The following is a 27,109-nucleotide window of genomic DNA, read 5'->3' as shown; positions in this document are numbered from 1 at the left end:
TATACTTTCTCTTCAAATCAACTTAAATTCAATATCTTATTTTCATTCTCTAATCCAAACATAGTGTAAAAGAAAATATTCATGACAGTGATTTTTGTTTTAATATGTTTTTCTATATTTAAAACAAACCCCGCTATTTTCTTAAAAGTATATGCTGGTCTTTTCTAATTTCAAATATTGAGAATAAGTTGAATTATTAATTTAGTTATAAGATTTTCCTCAAAAAAATATCAGTATTGAATTATACTGTAAATTTGTAATTATTAAAGGCATGTTTATATTTCAAATTTCTATTAAATTCAATTTATTAATTCATAAATTTTGAATTGACATTTTAGGTTGTTTCTCTGAAAAAAAAAATAGGTCATGAAGATTAATTCTTTGGATTACAAACCTTATTAAAGAGGATTTTCCTTTTTCTTAAAAAAAAAAATAATTTTCTACAAAATTAAAAAAGTAACATAATATTTTCAAAGGAGCAACACAATACACTTATATCATAATATAATTTACATGTTTATCTATTATATGCGAGCTATGAGACCCGAATACTCTTTTTAAATGACGTGTTTGTGTTGGACACACGTATCGGACATCAATACTCGAAATAAAAATACTAAGAATTTTAACACGATTCTAATCCAAATTTAGAAAGAAAATACATTAATTTTCTAAAAACTCAATCTTATTTATAAATTTTTAATATGATTATAAATATAAAAAACAAATCCTTCTTAATTAACCATAAAAAATATTTTTCTGTTTCAAAATTGAAACATACTTATATATATATATAAATATTTATTATCAATTTATATAATTCATAATTATATAATATATAGATATGTATCTCATATCCTACATTTTAGATATTATACGTATCTTCATATTCGTGAGATTAGTGTCTGTTTATTACATTATTAATTATTTTGACGATATTTGTATTAGTGCAAAGCATATACTCAAATGTCAATGAATCTCGAAGGTTGTCATATTCAAAATGACTTGGTCAACAGTTTGATTTCAATGGCTCTGGATAAAGTAAAATTTCAAAGCATCACCTTAAATCAATAAAATAATTTGAAAATTCTCATAGAAAATGAGGTAAGTCGCTAAATACAAAAAAAATTGTGAAATAAGCAGACATGACTCATTCATTAAATGGAGTTAATTTTCTTTAAGTTTTTAATTAAAAATGTTAAACATGTAATTAAAGTTTTATCTTTTTGCTATGAAAATCATATTTTAAAATATGATTTTAGTTTTAATTTTAGTTTACTTATGGACTACAACAAATTTAACTTTTATTTATAAAAACAGTATTTATATTTTTTAAATTTTAACACAAATTTTGTTTATAGACGTGTTTGCAGCTTATTTATTTTGGCAATTTTTTAAAAAGTAACTCGATGATGCAAAGACGACTTTTATTTAGTTAGGAATATTATTTATAACTTGACGTTGACCTAAATTTGTAAAAGGTAGGGTACTTCAAAACGATGTTTCCATTTTTGGCCCTTAATTATTTTTCTAGTAATATTTTCTATAAGTGTCTCTCTGTCTTTTAGTTTCCGAATCCTCATTACTATAAAATAATAATGGCACTGCTGATATAATTACTTGTCATTAAAAAGTTACCTAATTACTTCTGTAGTTATGGCAATAAACATAATTTTTAGTAGTTTAAGTATCTTATTATAATTTTGTTTTTTTTAACTAGTTGCTATTACTTTTTATTTTTTTTATAAATATGTTTTTCAGGGTCAAATAAATATTTTTATCGAAAAATAAATGAATAAATTAGTCGGTGATAGTGGTTTCTAGCAAATTTACGAGGCTTTGTACAACTTTTATTTGATAAACCTAACAACAATCAATGGCGTGTACCAAATCCAACTATGATATTTTAATATATAAATCAATAAGTTTGATCAAATTAAAAGTTTCATAATTATTTTTTTATTTAAATAATTGCAAGAAGGTTATGGTTATCTCTTTGTAACTTTGTTACGATGAGATATGAATAACACTCAAGTGTCTAGAATTTCTTTACTTTTTATCCAAATATTTAAATTCATTATAACGTAATTATAGTTTGGGCTCAATCTTTAAATTTAATCATTTTGTACACGCTTAAATTTTTTAAAGTTTTTATTTATAATTTATCATAAAAAAAACTTAAGTAAATTTTGAATAATCATCATTGATTTATAAAAAATATATTATTTTTTCTTAGACATAATTTATATTAAATTCACTAATTAGGTATGTCTTGAAGTTTTGCATGTTGTTTCTCAAACACAATAATTTTTTTTTTTTATCTTATAATTCTTACAAAATATTCAAATTGTAACTTCTTATCGAACTAATGTATATGCTATAAAGTATCATATAAAATGTCACATAACATGATATTTACAATCTTAGACACAATTACAAACGATTCATAGAAGAAATAGAAATTTCCTTCCAATACTCCTTGCATCACAACAATATCACTCTTCTTCCTGATCTACATCACGTCACCCCTAATATGACTCTTCTACCACTTCATATCTAATGTTCCAATAAATATATGATTTTTCTTCAACTTTAGGATGTACCTAATGTTGGTCAATGTTTGAAAAATGTGTCACTATCCAAACAACAACTTTAAACTTAGTAAATTAGTCCCAATGAATACATATATGAAAGAAAGCAATTAGGTCTAGTATTTATTGGTAAGATAATTATTTCCTATATGTAACAACTAATACAAAGTCTTTATGTAATGTATCATTCTACACAATAGCCATTACTTGATATGTTTCTCTCAATTCTGGACAATTTTTCTTACAATGACCTAATTGTTTTGTGATATTTGCAAAAAAAATTAAAGTTAGCCATTATACTCCTATGCTTCTTGACCTTCTTGTTTTCTTTATCAACCTAAAAAATTATGCATCTCCATCATTTGAGACACAATTCTCTTGTATATAGTCTAAAACTTAACTTTTTCATGTATACATCATTTTCTATAGTCAACAAAATTATCAATTTTTTATAAGATGATAAGAAAGAGGCTAGCAGAATCATCAATACACCATCATATTCTACTTTAATATTTATGTCGCAAAGCTCCATCACAATAATATTGAGATCATCGAGGTAAGTCTTGAGTGACAGTCCACAAAATTATTTCTATAGTTTCTCTTTATCACTCTTTTCATTGTAGACAAATAAGACAATAAGCAAAACTAGAAGTTCTTACTCTCAAAGAGGTTTATTAAGAATGTCTACTTGTATAAGAAGGAAACGATAATTAAAATACTTAAAATAATCAAATTTACTATATTTTATTAAAAAAAATTTAAAGAAAAATTACATATAATCCACAAATGGCTCTCCTATATATACACATCAATTTCTACTTAATTATTTTGATAATTATTTATATTACTTGTTGTGATATTAATTATTAAACAAGACATTTATTAGGTCAAAAGTTATTACTAATAATTATGATTTAATTTATGTTCAGGACATAAACCTAAAAAAACCTAAAAAGAAAATAACCAAGACCATACAAAAAATATAATACAATATGAAACCTCACAACTAATCAAAATTAATCAATTACATATTTTATAGACAAAATCAAATATTTTCCTCGCACCCAAATTTTAGATTATTTACTTACAGATACATTGTATAGAGTACAAAAATTAAAATACAACTACAACAATTTTTTTTGAAATTATTTTCTTTGAAACTTTTACTTCCGGCAAGATATCCATAAGCCTTTCTTTTCCTAACAACAAATATTCATGCTTGTCTATTACTCTACTACCTTTACTAATCAATCCAAAATGTCTCTTATGCTATTTCCAAAACTACCACATCAAAAAATAAATCTCTACTACTTATAAAATATCTTTTTCTTTCAATGCACATATGATTCTCTCTTTCCAAATATACCAAACAATATATGCTCATGTTTATGCGGTCAAAAGCGTTCTTCTAAACTATACAAACTTCCACCCATCCATAATAGGTTCTTCACACCTAATCTGACATATCTGATATGACATAACACAAGTGAAAAAATAGTGAACCAATGATTTTGGTGTAACTTTACACATTGGACAGTTTATATTATCACTCAGATAATTGATTCCTGGTTGATACTTTATTTCTAATCATCCTTAAGTAATTTTTTTTTCATAACACTATATTTTATTTTGTTGATTGATATGTTTTTTCTTTTGAAATCACTCATGCAAATTTCATAGAATATTCCTTATTCATGCTCTTTTCCACTTCCATATATCTTAATTTTCTAACTTAATAACCACCCTTCTCAATATATTTTCCAACTTCTTTATACATTCCTTCTCTCATACAAATATTTTCTTCTCCACTTAAATTGTCATTTCCAACATTCTTCGTCCAAAAATATCATATAATTAAATAGTTTCACGTTAAAGACCCCTACTCTTTAGATTTTACCATCAAATGACTTAGTTACGACGCAAGTTTGCAAAACATACTCCAAAAGGACAAGTCTCTTGTCAAAATTGGAAAGCTTTAAGAAAAAATTGGCATAAAACTGTCATCCAACAAATAATAATCGCTCCAATGATTTCCTTGAAAGAATGAATGAATGTCGAAAAGGTCAAGGCTAAAATCAAGATATTTCTAATTGAACATATCATAACAAAGTAATAACTAAGAAAACACGCAATTGTTAAGATCGACCAAATTTTTTATAAAATAGAATACTATACTTGTGAACAAGATTGAATACATCATGAACGAACTAAGAGAACAACACCTAACACATCTTCCCCCCACAAGCTACAAGGAATCATCAACTCCAGTGACCTTTTGTGGTGTGATGAATGGACATAATCAAAACATTTCCTCCATACCAAGACAACATAAGTTCCTATTAGTTAGGGTAAATTACTTAGGTCAACCCCTAGCCAAGATTATGGCTAAATAAGTCCAAAATTTCATATGAAAGAATATCACTTGTCAATTTGGGGTCCTAACAATATTACTAACAAGACAATTCATCAACCGAAAACTTGGTGAATTCTTGAAGAGCCTCATCATCGAACACACCATGAGTTTAAGGGATCATTAGACGAATGGACAAATCGAAGCTAACAAAGTCACCCCTACTAAACTCAAATAACAATCAGAACCTAATGGACAAAAGAACAACTGAAAGTGTTATAGACGTACAAGTGCTCACCACACTCCGCTACCAAAAGTCACCCTATAACCTCACATATGAAACTGATGTCATGGTACTTGTAGAGTTTAGGGATCGACCATTGAACTTCAGTTGAATAATGAATACCTCTAAACCAAGCTAGGTCTGTTACAAGAAATATAAAACAAGGCCAAGTTATAAAAAGAGACTTGCAAAACTAGACAATAAACACTAAGACGAAGCCAAAAACTTTTCTAAAAGAAGACTTGATATAAAAAGTGATAAGTGATATCAAATAACGCCTTAATTGAGAAAACAAAACTTGTAGGATTGAACAACCAAGATGTGCCAAGAACATAAAAGAAAAATCACATGAAACTTTGTTTTGGTGGCAATATAAATAGGAATACTTTTCCTTACAACTGCTTATTTTCCTAACTTAACGAGACACTTGCGAAAATAAAATCTACATTTTCTAAATTACATTTTGAAAAAAAAAATACAACAACAAAATATCTCGATAAAGAAAACTTTCACACTAAATAAATCCATGTCATGATAAATATCATTCTCGATTCTGGAAGCTTTTAGAATGTAAAATTCTTACCGAAAAACGAAAATATCGCACCTAAACGACTTTCAACCTTGGATCTTTCACTTAAGTAAATCCGAGCCAAGAACAGATGAAAAATATAACTATCCAACGACGATAATTAATAATATTATTCATCCGATATATTTAAATAGTTATTACTTATACCATAAATGTTCCTGGAATATTTAACTTAATAAATTTCAATTGTCATTTAGTTAACGCAGATAAGTTCAAAGAAACATAATATATATATATATATATATATATATATATATATAACTTGTACCACCTTAAGATTAAAAAGGGGGAAAAGATTAAAGAAAATACATTAAAACCAAATTAATAAAAAGTTGCATTAGACCCTTAAGTTCAATGATATGTCAAATCTATGAATCAACCAATTTATCTTAGAAGTATATAATTTTTAATAATCATTATCAATTCAGTAAAAAAATCATTATGGATTCATTTGTTTCTTTATCATTCACCTTCTCCCCACTTGTTTTTCTTTTTTCATTGACAAGGTATTCGTTATAACATTAAATAATTAGTAAATTGTCGTAGTTGTCGTACACCTGCTAAAATTAAGAATTATTTACCTACATTCTAAATTAATATAAATATCTAATTCTTCGAGTTTGTTCATATCTTATTTATACATCCTGTCTATTAACTCACAGGTTTCTGAGTTCAAGGACAATTGTTATTCTACAAATTCAGTCCAACCAAAATTTAGGCCCTAACAAATATAGACATCATGAAAAGTGCCCTTCAATTGCAGCCATGTATGAACTGTGCAAACAAAAGCACGAAACAATCACCTTCACCAATGGTTATTACCAGTGAATACCGCTGCCCATGAAAAAAGTATATGCAAGTAATCATTATCTTGTGAATCCCCTTGAGTCACGCCAATGATTTTTTTATTAATTACATCTTTCTCATATTAAAACTGAGAGGTAATAATCAATAGATTCTGTACAGACGAGAGTAGTTTCCATGAATTCAGATTTTAAACATTACAGTGACTTCTTTGCAGCTATATATACAAAGGTATAAAAAAATCACAAATTTGAATAAAATAATATTTAAAAATAATAATTTTACCTAGGCAAATATCTGCTGAATGACTGTCTCTGCATTTCCGTTGTATTGTGCAAGCAGATGTATGGCATCAGCCCTAGGCAAAGCTAAAAACTCCTGCACTCACCAAAACTTCCAGCATTAGAACAGACCCTGTACCAAATAAGTTGTATGGAAAATGATTTTCAAAGCTAAAATACTCCTACAATAAGAATCATGTTGATGAGCAAAACTAAAATAACATTTATGACATGCCATTATTAAGTAACCATAAAAGAACAATTAATTATCATAGAATTGCATAGAAGTACAAATCAAGGAGAAAAACTTTAAGATACTGGCGCAAAATAGACACTCAAGTTCACAACAAAAACGGAAGTTTCATGCATGTTCAAAATGGTAAAATGTATACTTATGCATTTTATTTAATCTGGCTTGTAAAAGAATAAATAATATTTGATAACACAGCAATGAGAATGGGGTCTCAAACATACTAAAATAAAATGGGAATGGGATAGGATAACAGGAAAAAAGGAAGAAGCAAAATAATCTGTTTAACTACATTTTTATTGTTTTAAGAAATGCACATTTACATTACAGTGAAAACTAAACCTTTCCAGGGTTTAGGGTTTAGGGTTTATATTTATTTAAAAAATTTCATTATAAGTTGCAAAGCAAGATATAATTGGGAGATATCAAAATATCATCCTGGAAAGCTTCATAGGCCAGAGTCATGTCACGGTCCTTGAGATTTTAATTTTTATTATTGAAAAGAGTTAGCGGGAAGAATCCATAACTTACCATTACTTTAAGTATTGCACCTTCGTCACAGATGACATCCCTTGAAGATACTTGTGCTGGACTGCTACCATCTTCTGACGTCCTGGTTCCTGAAGATACTGTAGCCTGAGAAGATCCATTTGTGCAGCTATCAGCATAGGACTTGGATGCAGAGACTGGTGCAAGGAAGGGCGTGTTGGCTTCCTTCAAGGTATCAATCCTCAGAAGACCTTCAAAACGATCTTTGCACATTTGAAGTTTAAACCACTCATTATGAGTATAAAGAGTGGCCCGCATTATTTTCATAAGTTGAGGTTCTTCAACACCAAGCCTTCGACCAACTGCAACCTATTTAGTATAAAATAGCGTTACATAATGAAAGAAAAACATTCATATTGTATTACAGAAATTATAAATAATAGAACAAACCTTCACCATAGATACCGATGTGAAAGTTTTAAGGTACTTACATGAAACCAAACAGAAAAAGGAAATATCATACTATAAAGAACTCGTATGATAATAAGCCCCTGCACATAGTAATTGTAAATCCTAGAAGTGGATATTATTTAGCATGTTAAGCCATCAATGCTAAGTAGGTGGCCCTTTTTACACAAATGGGTTATTGTGAAAAAAATTACACGAGTGGGTAATTTTAAATTTATTATAAATATATATTGAATAATTAAAATATAAGTAAAGTATAAGCTGAAAATCAGAAAAGAAAACTCTAAATTCATGAGAAATAAAAACTTATACAAGTCATAGTTAAATACTGAATAAAAAACCAGAAACTAAAATCATAAGTAAATAAAAAAATAACAGTGGTCTTGAAAAACCAGACAAAAATCATAAGTAAAAAAACGAAAAAATAAAATAAATGAAGAGATTGAGAAAAAAAAAATCTAAAGTTGGATTGCTGGAGAGAGGTGGTGGCCAGAAAAGAGGATAGCTGTGAGAAGGAGAGAGAAAACGTGTTCAAGATCGAACACTTGAAGATGAAGAATACATGTGTTCAGAGTTCATGGTATATAGTTTGTTCATTTAGGTTGTGTTTGGACTGTGTGTGAGGATTTGAGGGAATGAACGTGCGAGAATTTGAGAGAAAAATGTGAAGAAAGTTTGTCGGTTTGGATTGGGATATGTTAAAATGGATTTGTGAGGAATGTTTATTAAAGTTTATGAGTGATGTGATACTTGTGAGTGATGTGATATTGTGAGTGATATGATGGTTGTGAATTTTATTTATTTTTGGTGTAAAATTACAAATTTACCTTTATCTTTAAAAAGATTGAATAATTAAATATTAGGTATTTTTATGTAAATTTGGATAAATTAAAATTATTAGTAGTATAATTCGATATAGTTCAATAATTAATTTATGAAAAAAATAAGAGTTACTTGATGAGAATATATGTAAAAATTGTCAATTGTTATATAGAAATAAATAATTTAAATATTCATAAATTTAAAATTTGTAATTAGAAAATCTTTTTGTATTAAATGTAAATAATATTATTATATTTATAATATTAATTATTATATAATTTGTTTATTATAAATAAATATATATTTTTGTATTAAATTTAATTTTATTATTCACTATTATTATTTTATTTTATTAAAATATTTGTGTTAGTTAAATTTATTTAATAAGGATAAATTGATGTGAGTTTCCCTTTGTTTCTCTTCATTTTAAAGGAAGAGGATATTTGTTGTTCACACTTATATCTTCTCCTTCACTCCCCTTCAAAACCCTAAATTCAAATAACAGATATCCTCTCATATCTTTACTTGTGAAGAGTACATCCACAGAAGCATCTAAATTTTAAAATTACCCATTGTTATAATTTTTTAACAAAATTAACCAGAGTAAAAAAGCCCCAAGTTGGTTTGTGTTCTAGCAAAAAGTATTAAGAAACTTTAAAGCTAAAAGCATTCAAATTATGTTACCTCCAAACTGATGATGTATGGATCTATTTATAGACTCAGAAACGGTCATACCCACTCTCTCTAAGGGATAGGGAGCCTTGTGCATCAAGGCACGGCTTGGCTCCCAAGTTACATTGTGGGGATTACCCAGCTAAAAAAGGTGTGTTTTTCGGACTAGTTAGTTTGTGCATCCAGGAATATCGAACCTACAAAAGAGGAATTTACTAGGTAATTAATTAGCTAGCTGAATCATATTTCGATAGGGCCATCACATCGGTTACATTCTGACCCCCCCAATTAGCGCATTGGGGTATTCGAGCTGTATGGAGACCTGACAGTACCTAACCCCCTAGTCCTAAGTGTAGGTGAAAAAACCATCAACCAGGTCGGCATAATGTCTATCGATACACATTGGGTACATAGCTAACTTGTAATAACATGCAAATTTATATTTAGGAATTGGACCCTAATCGAATTTAACAAGACACGACAGTACACTTCGTCAAATGTTATAAGCTTTCAACATGTATCTCTCACTTATTAACTCACCTACTGCAACTCCTTCCCATCTTTTATTTGTAATCCTACTCCATCTTAGAATAAAGAATCATACTTACCAACAATTTTATCACGACAATTCTAGACAAACACCATGATAAATAAAATCCTACTATCAGCAGATTTTAAAAAAGAGTATAGCAATTGAAATAATTAATGATACATTAGAGTGGAAAAAAAGCACAACACCTGCAGAGAAGCAGCTAGAGCATGTAAGGGTAATGCATTTCCAAGAGCATCTTCATTTGGCCGTAGTAAAGCCAAAAGAGTTTCCTTCAACGGCTTTAATAAGGCTGGATCACTAGAAGCTAAAGGACCCAAATGGGTGCAAGCAACCTTTAACGCAGCACTATAATCACCAGCGCTGACAAACTTGAGGAATTCAACCTATACCCAGGAATCCTCGTTAAAGATAGCATTCACAACACAACCAGAAAGCCTATGACATTCTCTGGGCCTCTCCTATACATTTAATGAAGAAACAGAAATTAAGAAATAGAAGCCACTTACCTGCTTGAGTTGGAAGAGCAAAACGGAGTTCTGGGCAAAGAAGTTGGGATCAATAGCATTAACCTCCTGGACTGCTTCAGCAGCCATTCCTCTGCTAGCTAAATCCTTCATTCCCAACAGAATATCGTATCTATCTTCCACAGTACTGACATCATGTACAGAAGGCTTTTCAGAGCCCTGCAAAACAATATTCTGTCAGTAATTATCTCCTAGATAGATTACCATCAAAATTATCAAACATGTACCTGTTTCTCCTTTGATATAGTTGAAACAACAGTACTTATGCTATGCTCTTGCTTGCTGTGCTCTTCCAAAGAAGCATTGGGCTCGTAACTATTGTCATCATATCGTCCTCTCCACCTCTTGCGCTTGCTCCTTTCTCCATTTCCAGGCAACCTGCTTCGCTGCAAAGCGGCTCCATTGTCATGTTGCTGTGAGCCACTGGTGCTGCAATCTTCATGGATGCTTGTGAGTTCTGAAGCATATCGTACTTCAAAATCAATTCCTCTCATGCTTGTCACATCAGCATTATTTTCAGGGGAACCATCATTCTGAGCATTGGTAACAGAAGTTTCACCATCAGAATGCTTGTTGGCATTACAATCAATCTCGAGAGAACCATCCCTTGATGAGCAATACCCAGGGTCTTGTCGGTTGAATTTCACGGGTTCTGAAATAGGTTGCTTCCCAGATGCTATGTTCATCACAAATTGGAAGGAAAAAAAATCAAACTTATATAAGATATATTGTAACTTAGAATAGGACTTGATATTCACAACACCATTTACTAGATTACAAAGCATAGATGAAATAACCAACTATAAATTAATTTTTAGTGATACTAGAAATCCTATGAAAATTAATATGAGAAAATGCCATGAAAAGTAAACTAACAGGAGCAAGTAGCATAAAAGTAATTGACACTTATCACACACAGAAAGAGCTAGGATTCAACAGAGATGTTTTACCAGAGTCAACAATGCCTCTGTAAACACAATACTCTCTAACAAGCTGATCAAGAAGTGGAACATCCAACCTCATCCGACATAATTCATTCTGCAACAAAAAAGTATACAATAAGAAAGCTATAAAGGTAAGATTGGTGAAAAAATTAAATATACCAATGCAGCCATAAGTTACCATTGAAACAGGTTGAAATCATTTGTCATTTTGCATTAACCAAAAACTGATTTTCCTTTTGACTACTTTTATATTCAAATTCCTATGGCCATCAAGGTGATGAGATCGTTCCTTTTTGGTGTGGATTTGGAAAGAAAAAAAGAAATTACTTGGAACCAGTTAATATGTGAAAGAAAATAAGTTTTTTCAATTGAATTACCAGAATCAATGTGATATTAAGTGAACAGTGGTTTTTTGAGTAATAGTGCAAGGACATATATTAACCTGAAGAGAAGAAGACTCAAAGAAGAATTTAAAAATGATAAGCTATAAATTTATTTTAAATCTTATTTTTCATCAAAAGAAATTGAGATTTTAAATTGTCTTTTTTATGAAAAGAAAAAGATAGTCTACACTTAACCAAATTATCTTTTTTAAAATCAATTTTAAAGTAATTTATATGTAATGGGAAATTCATTGCTAATAATTAAATTGAAGCAAAAGCAGAAGAATTAGTAGGATTATACGTAACCTGAAAGGCCAGGAACAGATCACCCTTACTGAATCTCAAGCTATCAATTGCCCCTTGTCTAGTAAGCTCTACAGCGTGTGCAAGAGCCTGTATGTCAACCTAGATTCCAAAGTAAAACATATAGCTTAAGCTGAAAAGTGATGCATGTATGAATGATGTACAAATACAATAAAAAAATTGTGGCCAACATGTGCTCATTTATACAAACGTGTAAAAGCAGATTCATCAATTTATCATCACAGAATGATAACATTCACCATTAACATACACATGAGTTTTATAAGACATGAACAAGTATAACAGTGCAGAAGAAATAATAGCAGAGGATTAAGACTCATTAGAGCATGTCTGAAAGGTGTGTAATAATCAGCATCATTATACAGTCAGTTTGTGTTGCAACAACCTGCTTGTGGCAAGCAGAAATGTAGATTGAGTGCAAATTCAGTAATGGAAATCAAATGAGGAGTCAAGAGAAAATGGGCAAGAAAAAACCGAGGAGGAGATTCAGTGCTCAACATTTCCTCTGTAAACCCATATACTATGTTCATATGCAAGTGATATCGCGCATCATGATAATTTGAGTGATAATATACACCATAGATACCATTTTCTTTCATTAATGTGATCCAGATTCTAACAATTTACAGAAGGAATTTCAGAATTATCAACATAGATATCTCACCTCATCAAATGGTGGAACTTCGTATAAAATGTCTTGCGGTGTTGCAGGAGGGTCCCGCTCTTCAAGGAGCAATCTTTCAGTCAGATCAGAGATGGGTGATGTAATACCTTGCCGTAAACAATACACCCTATGTATGCTGTAAAAAGACAGGAAATACAAAAGAAAAATAAAATGAAAAGTTTAGCAAGAGAATCCCAAAAAATTGCATAATCCATGGCAACTAAAATAGCACAATATGACCAATCACTGCAAATTGAATGAGGAAAACCTGATAGATAACCTTATTAAATATCTCAGAGCCATTGAAAAAATTGGGTCATAGGCATTTAAATGAGCCCTTAACATAGAGGACATATATCCGGCTAAGTCAAGCCTCCTCCGTTCTGACCACTGCATAAAATAAGCAAGCATGATCATGAGCTTAACAAATCCACTATTCACACAAAGCATATAACATCAAACACAAATCTCACAAACAGATTTCAGAAATAAAAAGGGATCAATACAATTTCCATTACTATTACTATCAAATGAATTGCATATTTTAATCAGTCAATCTAAATAAACATTCAAAAATGAAAAATGACTGCAAATAACATGTTCTGTCTTCTATATTATTTTTCTCACAAAAAGAAATAAGTTTTTGAAAGAGCATGGGCATATCGTTTAGAAAACAGTTGGCAAGATGCTGCAAAATGATGACGTCTCTCACTCACTTATAATGGTGCCCCAAAAGTAAAATAAAAACCATCCTACAAGTGTTTCTCCTTTCTACCACTGACAGTAAGCTAAGCACATAACACATAACCACAAAAGTCAGACATGACATCTACTATATCACAGATAATACACAACATAAAATCACAAAATGCTTTCATGTTTATATATTATATAATAGAAGAGTGAATGATTTACCCCAGGCATGACACTTACCAGCCTATGGTCCATGTGCTACACCACTACCAAATGGACATGTTGCATACTTAATAGTACAACAAATTTTCCATAGAAAACCATTCCATTTCAAACATTTGTTTATTTGCAAAAGCAGGAGCAAGAGATACCAACCCAGGACACCATGTCCCGGGCAGAGCACATCACTATTTCAATAGGACAGGTTTTAAAAAGTACAAAGGTTGACATCTCCTAACTCAGTTAAATTCCTATTCCGTATAACACCCTTATTTGTGGATGATACCCTTACTTAATTTTTTAACAAAGGGTCTTCAATAAGGGTGTAGAACAAGTTGAATTGAATCAAGTTTTCATTAAAGCTAAAGTTTGGCTTGTGAAAACAGAACATGCTACTTAAGCTTGCCAAATTTGTTTAATAGAGTCAGATTAAAGCTTGATATGATTGATTTTTATTTCCCTCTTACCATCCTTAAGTTTGACAACATTGGTTATGACTTGTGAGCTATGAGTTCTGTATGGAGTTTAGTTAATGACTTTCTTATGTTTATGAACTATAACTACGATTATAAACATAAGCTTAATAAAGTATTTGCTGGGATATATGGGTTTTTTCCCCTTATTGGTTTATGATATCTTATATCATATACATAAATTTTGTATATCTTGTAGAATCTTACGCTTTGTGCAACAATTCAACACTTATGATTCTATATCGCCTTCCTGAGTCTGAATAGAATCTCATGTTTGACTACCTTAGCCAGCACAGTGGTATAGTGCACAATAAATGACTATGCAAGGAATAAAAAAGGGTCGGTCTGCATACAGTTATTCTCTCACAGCCTCTTCTTCTTGAGTTGCATTGCAGTAATCGAACACAAAAGAGTTCTGTAGCTTTGAAACTACTACATGGATAACTAGGAAGCAGGTCCACCCCTTTCTATAAGATATTCCGTTTCCCCTCTCTATGACCAAATTCAAGGGCTAGGAGTGCAACGGATGACAAGCAAATAACGTTTTTCCGATAATCTTTTTTAAATAGTTGTGCATTTTAATATAGCATGCCTAAAAATATGAGAAAAAATAACTCCGTAATAAAGATGCTCCAGGTTAGTATAATTGTTTAATTAAACTTGGGAAAATGCAAACTGATGCCCGAAGGAACCTGGTTAAAGAATTAAAAGGTAAAAGGTTTTATTGAAAATCACATGGAAGTGCATTAAAATTATAGAGGAAAATATTATCATGCGTTTTTTAAATCATTACCATATTATATAATAAAAATTTCTGCCTTTGACTCCTTAACCAGTGCCCTTAGTGAACTAGTTAGCAAGACCCTTAAACTTAACACATAGTTACTGAGTTAAATAATGGAAGGATATGTTTGCCAAACTAATTGTGTTTAATTGAGTATCACAACTATACCGAACAACGTGTGTGCAAAAACACTACAACACGAAGTGTAATAAGGGAAAATCAATGTGCTTAGCACACATCAATGGATATCCCATTCAATTGCCATCTTCTAAGTATAAGTAGACTGAAAACCTATACCTCATTTGCCACGGGAGAAGCATTATCATCCTTGTCATATATAAACGCGAGCAGAACATGCTTGAATTCCTCATATGCTTCCTTAAATACAAAAGCCAACCGTCAAACCCAGACAAAAGAAAAAAAGCATAAATAGCGAATTCAAAAATGAACGATTCAGATACCGGATAAGCATCGAGCGCGCAAGGAGCGAGAGACGTCCTCAGACACTGGATAGCAGAGTCTCGATCCTCCGCAGTCCCCTTCCGAAGAAGCTCAATAAATTTCTACACAACAATTATAAAAAAAATGAGAACAATAAGTCGGATGTATGGTTAGTAATGAGGGGAGAAAGGGAGATACCTGTTTGTGGAGGCGGAAGAGAATCTTGTGGTCGGTGAGGATGGAGGGGGCGTGGAGGCGGAGGAGATTGACGGCGGCGTCAATGGCGCCGGTAAGGAGGGAGCGTCGGACGTGGCGGATGAGGAGGCGGGAGTGGTAGGAGGAGGAGGAGGGGGAAGGGGCGGAGGAATCTTCTTCGATTAGGTTTTCCGATTTGGCGAAATCGATGAGGAGAGCGTCGAGGGCTTCCCAATTAACCGGCGTAGATTCCATTATAGGGAGAATCTAAAATCTGAGTGTGTTGTGGTGTTATGTGAAATTGGAATAATGGATGATTGATTTGATTTTGGGTTCTCTCAGGGCAAGAAAGGCGGCGACGTGAGGTAAATAAGGATTGCGCTTCTCGGCTTTATAGCTGCCCGCCACCTGTCTCTTCTCTCTTTCTTACCATCATTCACCATTTCTCTTTTTATTTAACACATAATGCACTTATGTTTCCATCCAAAGCATTTCGTTTCATAGTGGGAAATTACAAAGCTCTATTCTGTTTTTTTGGGGGGATTTATGTGTCGAACAAGTATAGGTATATTTCACTTTTAATAATAAAAAAAAACATACATCTTATTATAAACACTTTAATTTTGTTGTGTTTGAAAACGGTTAATGTTTAAGCTAATTTAGTAAATGCTTGGTATGCATATAATTAATTTTGAAGGAAGTATTTATTTTTTGTTTCATATTTTTTTTTAATTTAAAAAATTTATTAACTTTTTCAAAATTAATTATATATTCATATTAATTTTTTATTTATTATATATATATATATATATTATTAAAGATTAAAGACATTTCTTTTTTCTATTATACTATATATTATTAATATTATAAACATTATTAATATTATAAATATTATTAAATATTATTAAGTATTATTAATATTTTTATTTTTATTATTAATATTATTAATATGATTATCACTTAATAATAAAAATGTATTATAATTAGTAATAAAAAAAATTATGCATTAAATATACATGACTTTAAATATTTATTTTTCTTGTTTTATGACATATGATATAAAATTTATAGAAAAAATAAGTAAAATATTATTTTTAAAAATATGATACGTAAACAAATAATATTTATCATATTACAAATAAATAACATTAAACTGACTTGATCTTAGCCAAAAGTTAAAAGGTTTTATCCACATTTTATTATAATATACAAAATTAAATATTACATAAATTTATTTAACAATTTTAAAAACATTTAATTATACTATTAAAAACAACATCTACTTATAAATAATAAAAATAATAAAATAAAATTATAATATAAACCCTAAACATAGTAGTATAAAATAATAAATGTATATAATAATAAATATTATTTTCATAAATTTTAATATAGTTAAAAAAAATATTTATATTATTCTATTATAGTTTTTATTTTATTTTTTAAAAAAAAATTATGAATATTATATATTATAAAAATCTAATTAATTCAAACTTTAAAAAAAATATCAGAATTTATTATTTAAATATTTTTTAATAATAAGAATAAATTTGTAAATCTATATTTTATATTTTTAAAATAATTTCTAAATTTCTTACCAACTATCACATCACTCACAAATTATGTTTTTTAATTAAATTTTAAATACATTACATACGAATTATATCCGTAACACCTTTTGTTATTTTTTAATTAAATTTGAAATAAGTTAAATTCGTATGTAACATTTTTTTAAATTAAAATTTTAATACATTACATACGGATATAATTCATATGTAACACTTTTTTATTATTTTTTAATTAAATTTAAAATAAGTTGTATATAGATTTTATCCGTATGTAATAATTTTTTTAATAAAATTTTTAATACATTATATACGGATATAATTCGTATATAACACTTTTTGCTATTTTTTAATTAATTTTGAAATAAGTTACATATGAATTATATATGTATGTAACTTTTTTTTTAATTAAATACATCTGTATATAATAATTTTTGTTTTTTTAATTAAATTTTAAATATCTTACATACGGATTATATTTGTATGTAATTTTTCTTGCTTCATGGCATGAAATTTACATACGGATTAATTGTATGTAATTATCTTTGGTTTATATAATAAAATTTGTATGTAAATATTTGTTATATAACGTTACTTTATATACGAATTTTTATCCGTATGTAAAAATTGGTATGTAATTCCATATTTTCTTGTAGTGTCATTTTCCAATTAACTCATTGCTAATTACATTCTTACTTTAATGAATATATTAAATGCATATTTTTATATGTAATATTTTTTAAGAAAAATACATCTTAAATTATACTTATGTGACCTATTTACAAAGATTACTAACTTTCATTTAGTTTAATCTGTATTGAATACTCTTGTGACTGATCAATTATTTTCTTTAAAGAACAACAATTCAACAAGAATAGGATTACCCGACTATATTAGAGGAAGTTAAAAATTCATTTACTTCTAGAATTTTTAATCACACACTTTATATTCATATTTTTTTGTAGAAGGCTTTCAAGAACAATTTATGTTCACTTTTATTATATTAATAAAAGTTGTAAATAAAAAAAAGTTTTATAGTAATTTTAGAAACGGTATTATAAAATTGAAAATAAGATTTGGATTTATATTGTATTAGGTGTGTTCTCAAAATCCATTCCAAATCAATACAAAAATCCAATTCCAATTTCTTCAGTTTTTAATTAATTTTAAATATTTTAATTTTATTTTGAATATCTTTACAAAGAATTGGATTAATGTGACATATTTTATAAGTGATTTATAAATATTTTATTTTATCATTGATTTAGAAGTGTTTTTATAGATATTCACTGAATCTCTAATTCAATGTGTGTGAAAATCTGTCATGTTATTGATCTATAAAAACATAGCTTAATGGACTAGAGGAAAACACATAATAGAAATAAATAAAAAGTTAATTGAATTTTGAGACATATATTAAACTTTCAAGTATGAGGACTTACATACTTAAACTTATGTTACGTGAAAAAAAGGGTAGATAACAACATAAAAAGAAGGATAATAAATTAAATATTTTAACAAAAAAAAGGAAATAATAGATAAAAGTATGTTTATACTTATTTGCTAAGATTTCGCATGGCTATATTACTAAAGTTTATGTATATTTTATCTTATGAACGGACACACTTTTTGGGTAAATCCTTTCTTATTAAATAAAGATAAAAAAAATACGTAAAATTATTATCTAAATTTTTAACATGAAGGGATTTAGCTTTTCTTTTGTTTATTTTGATACGTGGATTATGGACATTAAAAAATTGTTATTGCCAATGTACGAGAGCAACGTAAATCAAACTATTAAACAATGCGAAAAAATATCTAAATAGGTACCATACATAACTTTTAATCAATCTATTGTATAATTTTATTGAGAAAATCAAAACTATTTATTATTTTTTTCGTAGATACAAAACAATAATAAGCAAACAAAACAAAATAAAACAAAATAGAATAATGATACGGATAATTTTTAATGTGAAAGAATTTTCTCAATTTGAGAGGTAAATTCCACAACTTAGTTCAAAAGATATTTTCACTATTAAAGTATGATTACAATATTTGTTTGTCTCATTTTGTGAATATAACACCTAATCTTATTCAAGAAAGATGGAATATAAAGTTTCCTTAAGATTTATAATCTCACACTATAGTGAATATTTATTTTCTCATTTATCTCTATGTTGCTCTTCTTCTTTGTTTGCATTTCTCTTCCTCACAAATTCTATTTATATAGATAATGAGATAAAAGTTTATTCATAAAGATAATGGATAATCAATGTTTGTCGATAAGAATTCGTTAAGAAAAAAAAAATCCCTACAATACTTTTCTTATCTTTTTCTTCAATCAGGTAATGGATTGATTACACATAATTCAACACGTTGTTTAAAGTTTCATTAGTGACGTTAGTTTACAATTAAACTTTTATTGTATATTAGAATATTCACTTATTTATAGCAATGAATTTTGAATCTTCAATTGTACGAACATTTAGGCTAGATTCATTAATTATCTCTTAATCACAAAGTTATGTGCTGTATTCTTAAGTAAAAACGTTGAACTTCACCTATTAAGATAATAAAAATGTGGTGTATCAAATGCTGAATAAGCATACGACTTAAAGACCCCTAATAATACAAATACAATATAACTGTATTCAATTAATTAGTTCTCAGTCTACCCTTATTTTCACAATTAAGAAAAGTATGTTTAATTTCCTTTTCCTAAATGAGTTTGCATGACTCACAATCAAATAAAGTAGAGGTTGGGAGGAAATTAAACACATCTTTTCGGAGGGATGAATTTAGACACACTAAGCATTAATTGTAATAAAAAAAATCTTTCCAAAAACAGTTTAGCAAATTCTTTCACACTTATCACAAACAAAATATGGCCCCACAAATATCATGTAGCGGAAAGAGTACCTTTCATTATCTATGTAATTCTATAATTTATATAAACACATTTATGTAATACATAACACCTTTTATTTTTCGAACGACCATTAAATAAGGGGAACTATGAACATTTGATGATCTTATCAATTATCTTCCTTTTCAAAACCAAGTGAGCAAGTAATTAATGATACCAATTGTATGTTCTTTAGTGTTCAAATAATTTAGAGTAAACAGTAATTTTGACTTTCTAAATGTTAGAATTAATTTTACATATACCCCTACTAATATGCTTGTCAGACCCAAAATCCGTTCTCTTCATTTTTTTTCTTTCATAATTCATCTATTTCCAAATTCAATCACACCTTGTAGTAGTTGATTACATTTCTATCCGATCAGATTTTCAAACATAGTAAGTTCATTTTTATTCTATGATTTAGTCATCAATCTTAGTGGGACAAGTTGAGAAAAATGTTTATCTCAACTTGATTGAGCTCATAATAAATTTTGGTAATGTTTAGATAACTTGCTCTAGGTTCCTAAATTTTGGAGTGGTTCCTTGTTTGAGGTAGAATTTTCATTAGAATAAGAAATTTCAGGTAAAGGAAGTTAACTTTAACTTTCAATAGTATCCTAGGCTAGTTGATCTGGATGTGGAGGGGACATGGTCCCAATATTCAATTTCTCTCACAAGAATGTTGTTTGTTTATATATTGTGTTGTTTGTTTATATATTATTTAAACGGGTAGAAATATTAGATTTTTATGCTCTAGTATTTAAGTGTTGTTTTTTTATGTTAAATAGATTTTTGAATGTTGTGGGCCGCGTTTTGAATAACAATGTATAATGAAAATTGTATGGGATTGAAATCATACATTTGGGATAATGTATGGACTAATATTTGTTTGTGTATTAAGTATTGATGTCTATGTGATAACAAATATCTCCAAACTTCATTGACGATCTAAGTCACATAAACTAAAATATTAGGTGGTGAGAAGTTGATGGGGAAGTTCATGGACACCGTAACATATGAGATGCACGACTTAGGTTTTATTGAACGTATCCTGATCATTCATTTCTCTCGGATTCGCTGATAATTTAAGTCTTGGGTATTGGATCAAGTGTTAATCTCTGGTAGGACTTACTTAATACGGGTCATCCGGAAGGCGTCATTTGTTATTTTGTTTGTTGAATATTCTGGATGTATAGATCCATGTGGGATATATGTGATTGTTTTATGTTGGGATTTGAAGAAGGTTGAATAATTGAGAAATTGATCCATGTAATTTGATTTTCTCTTTTGGTTGAACTGTATATTATAAAATTTTATTTTCACTAGCTTACCCTTGCTTTTCTTGTTGTGTTGGGAACTACGATGACTGTACTATATACACAAGCAGATGATCATCCAGGTGAAAAAGGTTTTGGAGGGCTTTAAGATGTTGTTTTGAACCTTGTATTGTAAATATTTGTATTTCTATAAGTCATAATCATGTATTAGGAATGTTTTGAAAAAATTCTAAGCTTATATATCAACATGTAAGATTTGTATTGTAATAGTTAGATGTATTTATGAGGTGTTACAATGCTCAAGTTTGATAGAATAAAATTATTATTAGTAGCTCCTTAAAAAAATTATTATTACTAGTAAAAAAATTCTTTAAATATTTTCCTAAGTACTAATATCACATGAATTTAGTCTTTAAATATATAATGATGTTGAGAGCAACTTAGTCTTTTTATCATATAACTTAATATCAATATCATCTTTCTACATGCAAATTGTTTTTTATCAGCATGCAGAACACCGTTAAAGAAGACAATTTAGAGATTGATAGTTGTGATTGAAAGAATTAATGTGACTATATATATAATTTAAAAACTGATTTGAAGTCAATAATCATAAAATTTTGTTTGAAGTTCAAATTAATTGAGAGTTTCCCACACGCAAACTGAATATTAAAACATTAAATTAAATATTAATAAAAATAATTAATACTTGATCCAAAATCCACTTTGTATTAGTTTAGATTTTTTTTACTAATAGGTTAGAGCTCTCAATATTTCCTCTCTAATTTTAAAATAATTATTCATCTATTTTAATAAAATGATATTTATATATTTTTGTTTTGAATTAAAAAAATCATATCTTATGCTTTTAATAAATTATATTCAATTTCCTTATATTTTTTAATAAATGAAATTCACTTCTTATATTTTCTTAATAAAATAATACTAGTTTCTCTTATTTTATTTTAAAATATCATATTAATTAAATCTTAAATAAAAATGATAAAAAATAGATAAAATATGAGAGGTGGATATCACATTATTAAAATTATAAGGTATAAAGAAATTGATTGTTATTTATTAAAAATATGGAGACTATATGCCTATTTGAAAACTATAAAAATTACAAATGTAAAATCAAAATAGAGGGAGAAAGGTAAGAGCAATTTTATCTTAGTTTCATATTTTTTATTCGCATTAAGTATTAAGTGGGATTAAAATATTATTGATATCCACGAACTTAAAATTATAGTCCTCTTTCTAATTCTATGTTGTTCTTTATGTTTTACTTCTACTTCGACGTCTACCTAAATGACATAGTGTGCTTTAAGGAATTAAACACAAACAAAAAGCCATATAATTAAATTTGAAATGGAAGAAATGATACAAACCAAAGGCAAATTATATTCACGATGATGACCAATAAGACAGGGGAAGGGTATAGAATAAGAACCACAAGTTGTTTTTTCTTTTCTTTTCTACGTTGGTTTCTCTTAGATTCTTTGCATTGTGGAATATTATGTCTTTTTTGTGAGGCCTTTTCCAGTGATTTCTTTCACCTGTTAATTTCAGTATTTCTATAGACTAAATTTTTTAAACCGAGAGGGAATGACTTGAACACCTTCTAGTTTACCTTCATAACTTTCGTTGTATCATTGAATAGTATATTGAATATAAAGAACAACGTGAATGATCCCAGACAAAATCTGTACATGTGTAAAACCAAGTCCAAGACCTTATAAGACTAAAAGTACCCTGACCTAACAGTAGAAGTGTTCATAAACTAATTTTAGTAAACATTAACTGCAAAGCAGTCAAGGTTATACAGGTCACATCAGAGAGGATCAATAGCCAATTTTAGCCAGATTTGGTTACCTTGTAATTTGACTAAACCCCTTTCTGCATTTGTAAGTTTTATTAGCTTCCACAATGTTCTGGACCCTGCATTTGTCTAAGTGTCAGTCTTTTGGAAGTACTACAGTTTGTTTTCAATACCGTGAAGGCTAAATCTGTTAACAATGAAGACTGCCCCGTCTCATCTCAAGGCAACTCAATCCATAGTCACACACCTCTTACTCTTGGTGCCAATTTGACAATGCGTATTGATTTGATCAGATTGTGTTCCCCTTAGAGGCTAACTTCCAATACCAACCAAACTATGTCCTGACGGCTTTAGCAATGCATGGCCTTTCATCATCCTCCTTACTCTTGCAGCATCATCCCATCTTCCAGCTCTTGAGTATATATTTGATAGCGTCACATAATGACCAGCTTCTTGGGGTTCTAAACTGATCAATTTTTCTGCAGCTACTTTTCCAACACTAACATTTTGGTGTTCTTGGCAGGCAGCAAGTAAAGCTCCCCAAACATGTTTATCTGGTTCCTGGGGCATTTGGTTTATGAAATCAAAAGCCTCTTCAAGCCTACCAGCACGGGCAAGCATGTCAACGACACAAGAAAAGTGTTCCCTCACTGGTGTCAAACCCAAGTCTTTTGTCATTCTGTAGAAAAGTTTGATCCCTTCATCCACAAGTCCTGAATGACTACAAGCCGAAAGTACACACGAAAAGGTCACCAAATCAGGTCTAACACCTGAATCACTCATCTCCTGCAAAAGCTTCAGAGCAATTTGGCCAAGCCCGTGTGTTCCAAACCCTCCAATAATCGTGTTCCATGAAACCAAGTCCTTGGCCACCATGGTGGAAAACACAGCACATGCATACGCAATGCATCCACGGATCGAGTACATATGAACAAGCGCATTATTAACCGGAATCACAGAACTGAGACAGCATTTCCGAACATAAGCATGCATCTCTTTTCCACATCTCAAATCACAAACAGGCAATATAGTAGCCACAGTTGTGCCATCAATCCTCAGTCCCCTTTCCTGCATTTCTCTGAAACATTCAAGTGCCAGATCTCCCAACCCCACATCAACCAAACCAAAGATCATCGCATTCCACGTAACAACATCACTCATATCCATCCTCCGAAACACAACATCAGCACGATCAAGTCTCCCGCAACCGGCATACAATGCCAACAATGCAGCACCAGCAGACCTATAAAACACGTCCCCATACATGATTTTAAGGCCATAGCCATGAATCTCCATCCCACTAGCCAAAGCCCCCAAAGCCCTGCACGACACAAGCACCCCAGAAAGAGCATCCACATCAGGTGAAACCATGCCCACATTAACCATCTCCCTAAAAATCCCCAAAGAAACATGATGCCTCCCAACACTAGCATAACCCGAGATCAAAATCGTCCACGAAATCACATTAGGAATCTCAATCTCTCCAAAAACCCTCCAAGCCTCGCAGCACTTTCCCATCCTACAATAAGCATCCATCAGCGTGTTCCACGTGACAACATCCGGTGCACACTCACACCCATTCCCTTTCATAACCCGGAACACCTCCACAGCCCTCTGAGGAAACCCATTACACACGTAACCCGACATCATGGAATTCCACGAAAAAACATCTCTTTCAGGCATTTCATCGAAAACCTGTGTTGCACTCCAAACATCACCACATTTGGAGTACATATCCAACACGGAGTTGCGAACTTGCAAGTTGGACTCTGCCCCAAACACAATGACATCTTTGTACACAACAGTGCCGGTTCCCAAGCGCGATAACTGGGCACACGCTTTCAACACCTTGGGGAAGACGTAGCCATCGGGTACGACGCCGTTTTGCCTCAGTTTCGCGTAGGTTTGGATGCAGTGGTGTGGATGTCCATGCTTGGAATGGAAGGAGAGGATGGAAGTGAAGGCGAAGACGTTGGGTTGGGAGAGTTGGTGGAGAAGGGTGAGTGCGGAGCGAAGGTCGTTGCAATCGGCGTAGATTTGGATTAACTTGGTTACAAAGAAAGGGTTGCGGTGTGAAGCGGTTTGGAGAATGCAGTTGTGGAGTTGCTTTGCTTGGTTCAGAGTTTTGCAGGCTCCGAGCAGAGAGTTGAAACAGTGTGTGAGGTTATGCATGAATGAATGAACAATGAATCAATGAATGGGTTCTTTTTTCCTCATTCTTAACCATTTTTCTTTTTTATATATTAGTCATTTGCTGAGAGTTTCTTTTCGCTGCACCTTTTTCCCTGAAGAAGATTCTCAGAGTAATTCTCAAGGCCTCAATGTTGGAGATGCTGATGGCAAGGTGTGGGTCGCTCAGAGTTGTTCTCCTAGTTAAAATTCATTTCCATATTTAATAATTATGATTTTTTTGTACTTATATTCATGTCCACTAGAGAACACTTGTACCAATATCCACCTGATTTCTAAATATTAATTAAATAATATACTTTTATAAAAAATAAAAATATTTAATGTTAAAAATATACTTTTTTAAAATATTAAAAAAAATTATAATTATATAAATATCAAATAATAATTGAATAAAACTCAAATAATCATAAAAAATAAAAATTATCAAATAAATTATCATAAATTACGAAAGTAAGTATCAAATAAAATTTAATATATTTTTTAAGTATTTTAGTACTTTAAGACGGAGATAGATATGAGGGAAATATTAAGACGGGTATGAGGTTGAGGTTGGTTGAGGAGAAAACACATACTCATATATGTTCTTGATAAGTGTAATTATTTAATGAAATTTCAATTTCATGCAAAAAAAGAGTTAAATATATATTAATTTTAATTATTTATTAAGTTATGACTAATTTTAATTTGAAACATTTAAATATAATAATATATATTTTGAAGTTATGAGATTAATAATAAGAATTATTTATTTTTAAATTTGTGTTATTTTCAGGAATTTAATTTAATCAACAATTAAAATCAATAAATATATAAAATTTTACCTCAAAATTCATTAAATAATATTATTTATTAATTTTCATATTTTATTAATTATTATTATTGATATCCATATTCATACCCAGTTAATACATAAATTTTCCATAAAAATCAAAACAAATTCAAATAATATGCATGTCATCCCTAATTAATTGAATTGTCGTGGTTATTGAAAAATAGAAGAAAAAAAACGGATCATGGGTCCAAGAAGCAAAAGCCCACACAACTTACCATACAAGATGACAAAAAGAGGCCCAGACCAGAAAAGAGTGAAGGGGAATTTATTACTCAAACCAGTTTTTATTTAGTTCACCTTCAACTTGTTTTCCCTTTTACAAAAATATAAAGTATGCTTTTTTTGTGCACTTAGAAAAGGTTTGTGTTTATACTTAAAAGATCTATTAAACAAAAACATGCTTCTAATTTTACAAACTTATTTTTCAAAGGTTGGGTGATCTTAGAAAAGTCAGTGTGAGAATTACAAAGCCCAAGAGAAACAAACAAGGATAAGCCCATACAAGAGCAACGATCGTATGGCCCAAAAAGGAAAAATGTGCTAAGATATCAAACAATAAATTCTAACGAGGCCTGTTAGACAAAGTACAAATGGGTGATTCTATTCCTTTTTCACTTGACACCCTCTTCTTCCTTTTTTTAATTTTTTTTAATAAAAATACTCCTTCAATAAATTACTTTCTGACTTCTAAAACTTAGTGTCTGAATTTTAGTTTT

At 29.8% G+C, this 27,109-nt stretch overlaps 2 protein-coding genes across 10 annotated transcripts; both read right to left on the bottom strand.

Moving 5' to 3' along the window:
- Positions 1 to 5,148: 5,148 nt before the first annotated feature.
- On the bottom strand, positions 5,149 to 16,269 carry LOC137808310 (Ran-binding protein in the microtubule-organising centre protein). Of its 9 annotated transcripts, none has more exons than XM_068609350.2 (13): positions 15,800 to 16,269; positions 15,622 to 15,723; positions 15,458 to 15,538; positions 13,272 to 13,381; positions 12,992 to 13,127; positions 12,310 to 12,408; positions 11,627 to 11,714; positions 10,904 to 11,352; positions 10,659 to 10,835; positions 10,338 to 10,535; positions 7,680 to 8,006; positions 6,903 to 6,995; positions 5,149 to 5,365 (listed from the first exon to the last, which is right to left on the bottom strand). In XM_068609350.2, the coding sequence occupies exons 1-12, from the start codon at positions 16,049 to 16,051 to the stop codon at positions 6,903 to 6,905; spliced, it is 2,112 nt and encodes a 703-aa protein (XP_068465451.1). In that variant the 5' UTR covers positions 16,052 to 16,269; the 3' UTR covers positions 5,149 to 5,365. The 9 variants fall into 9 exon arrangements, 8 of the variants coding, with proteins under 8 accessions (XP_068465451.1, XP_090155832.1, XP_068465449.1 ...); XM_090299706.1 differs by having other exon boundaries at positions 5,346 to 5,365; positions 13,260 to 13,381; positions 15,800 to 16,242; XM_068609348.2 differs by lacking the exon at positions 5,149 to 5,365 and adding an exon at positions 6,298 to 6,647.
- A 6,905-nt stretch (positions 16,270 to 23,174) lies between these two features.
- Positions 23,175 to 25,740, bottom strand: LOC137808309 (pentatricopeptide repeat-containing protein At5g39350). Its single transcript, XM_068609347.2, has one exon. It carries the CDS (start codon positions 25,538 to 25,540, stop codon positions 23,681 to 23,683), a length of 1,860 nt encoding a protein of 619 aa, XP_068465448.2. The 5' UTR covers positions 25,541 to 25,740; the 3' UTR covers positions 23,175 to 23,680.
- Between the last annotated feature and the right edge of the window lie 1,369 nt (positions 25,741 to 27,109).

The sequence above is a fragment of the Phaseolus vulgaris genome, chromosome 3 (genome assembly GCF_051622355.1).
Source record: "Phaseolus vulgaris cultivar YP4 chromosome 3, ASM5162235v1, whole genome shotgun sequence".
Classification (NCBI taxonomy): Eukaryota; Viridiplantae; Streptophyta; class Magnoliopsida; order Fabales; family Fabaceae; genus Phaseolus; species Phaseolus vulgaris.
Note: the sequence above shows the minus strand (reverse complement) of the source record. Positions and strands in the feature narration are given on the sequence as shown.

Excerpts from the sequence above, each read along its gene's own strand:
- LOC137808309 (XM_068609347.2), bottom strand. The coding sequence starts at position 25,540 with ATGCATAACCTCACACACTGTTTCAACTCTCTGCTCGGAGCCTGCAAA.
- LOC137808310 (XM_090299706.1), bottom strand. The coding sequence starts at position 16,051 with ATGGAATCTACGCCGGTTAATTGGGAAGCCCTCGACGCTCTCCTCATC. Across the intron at positions 11,353-11,626 it reads CAGAGGCATTGTTGACTCTG|CATCTGGGAAGCAACCTATT; the intron begins GTAAAACATCTC and ends TGATGAACATAG. Across the intron at positions 10,836-10,903 it reads CTATATCAAAGGAGAAACAG|GGCTCTGAAAAGCCTTCTGT; the intron begins GTACATGTTTGA and ends ATTGTTTTGCAG.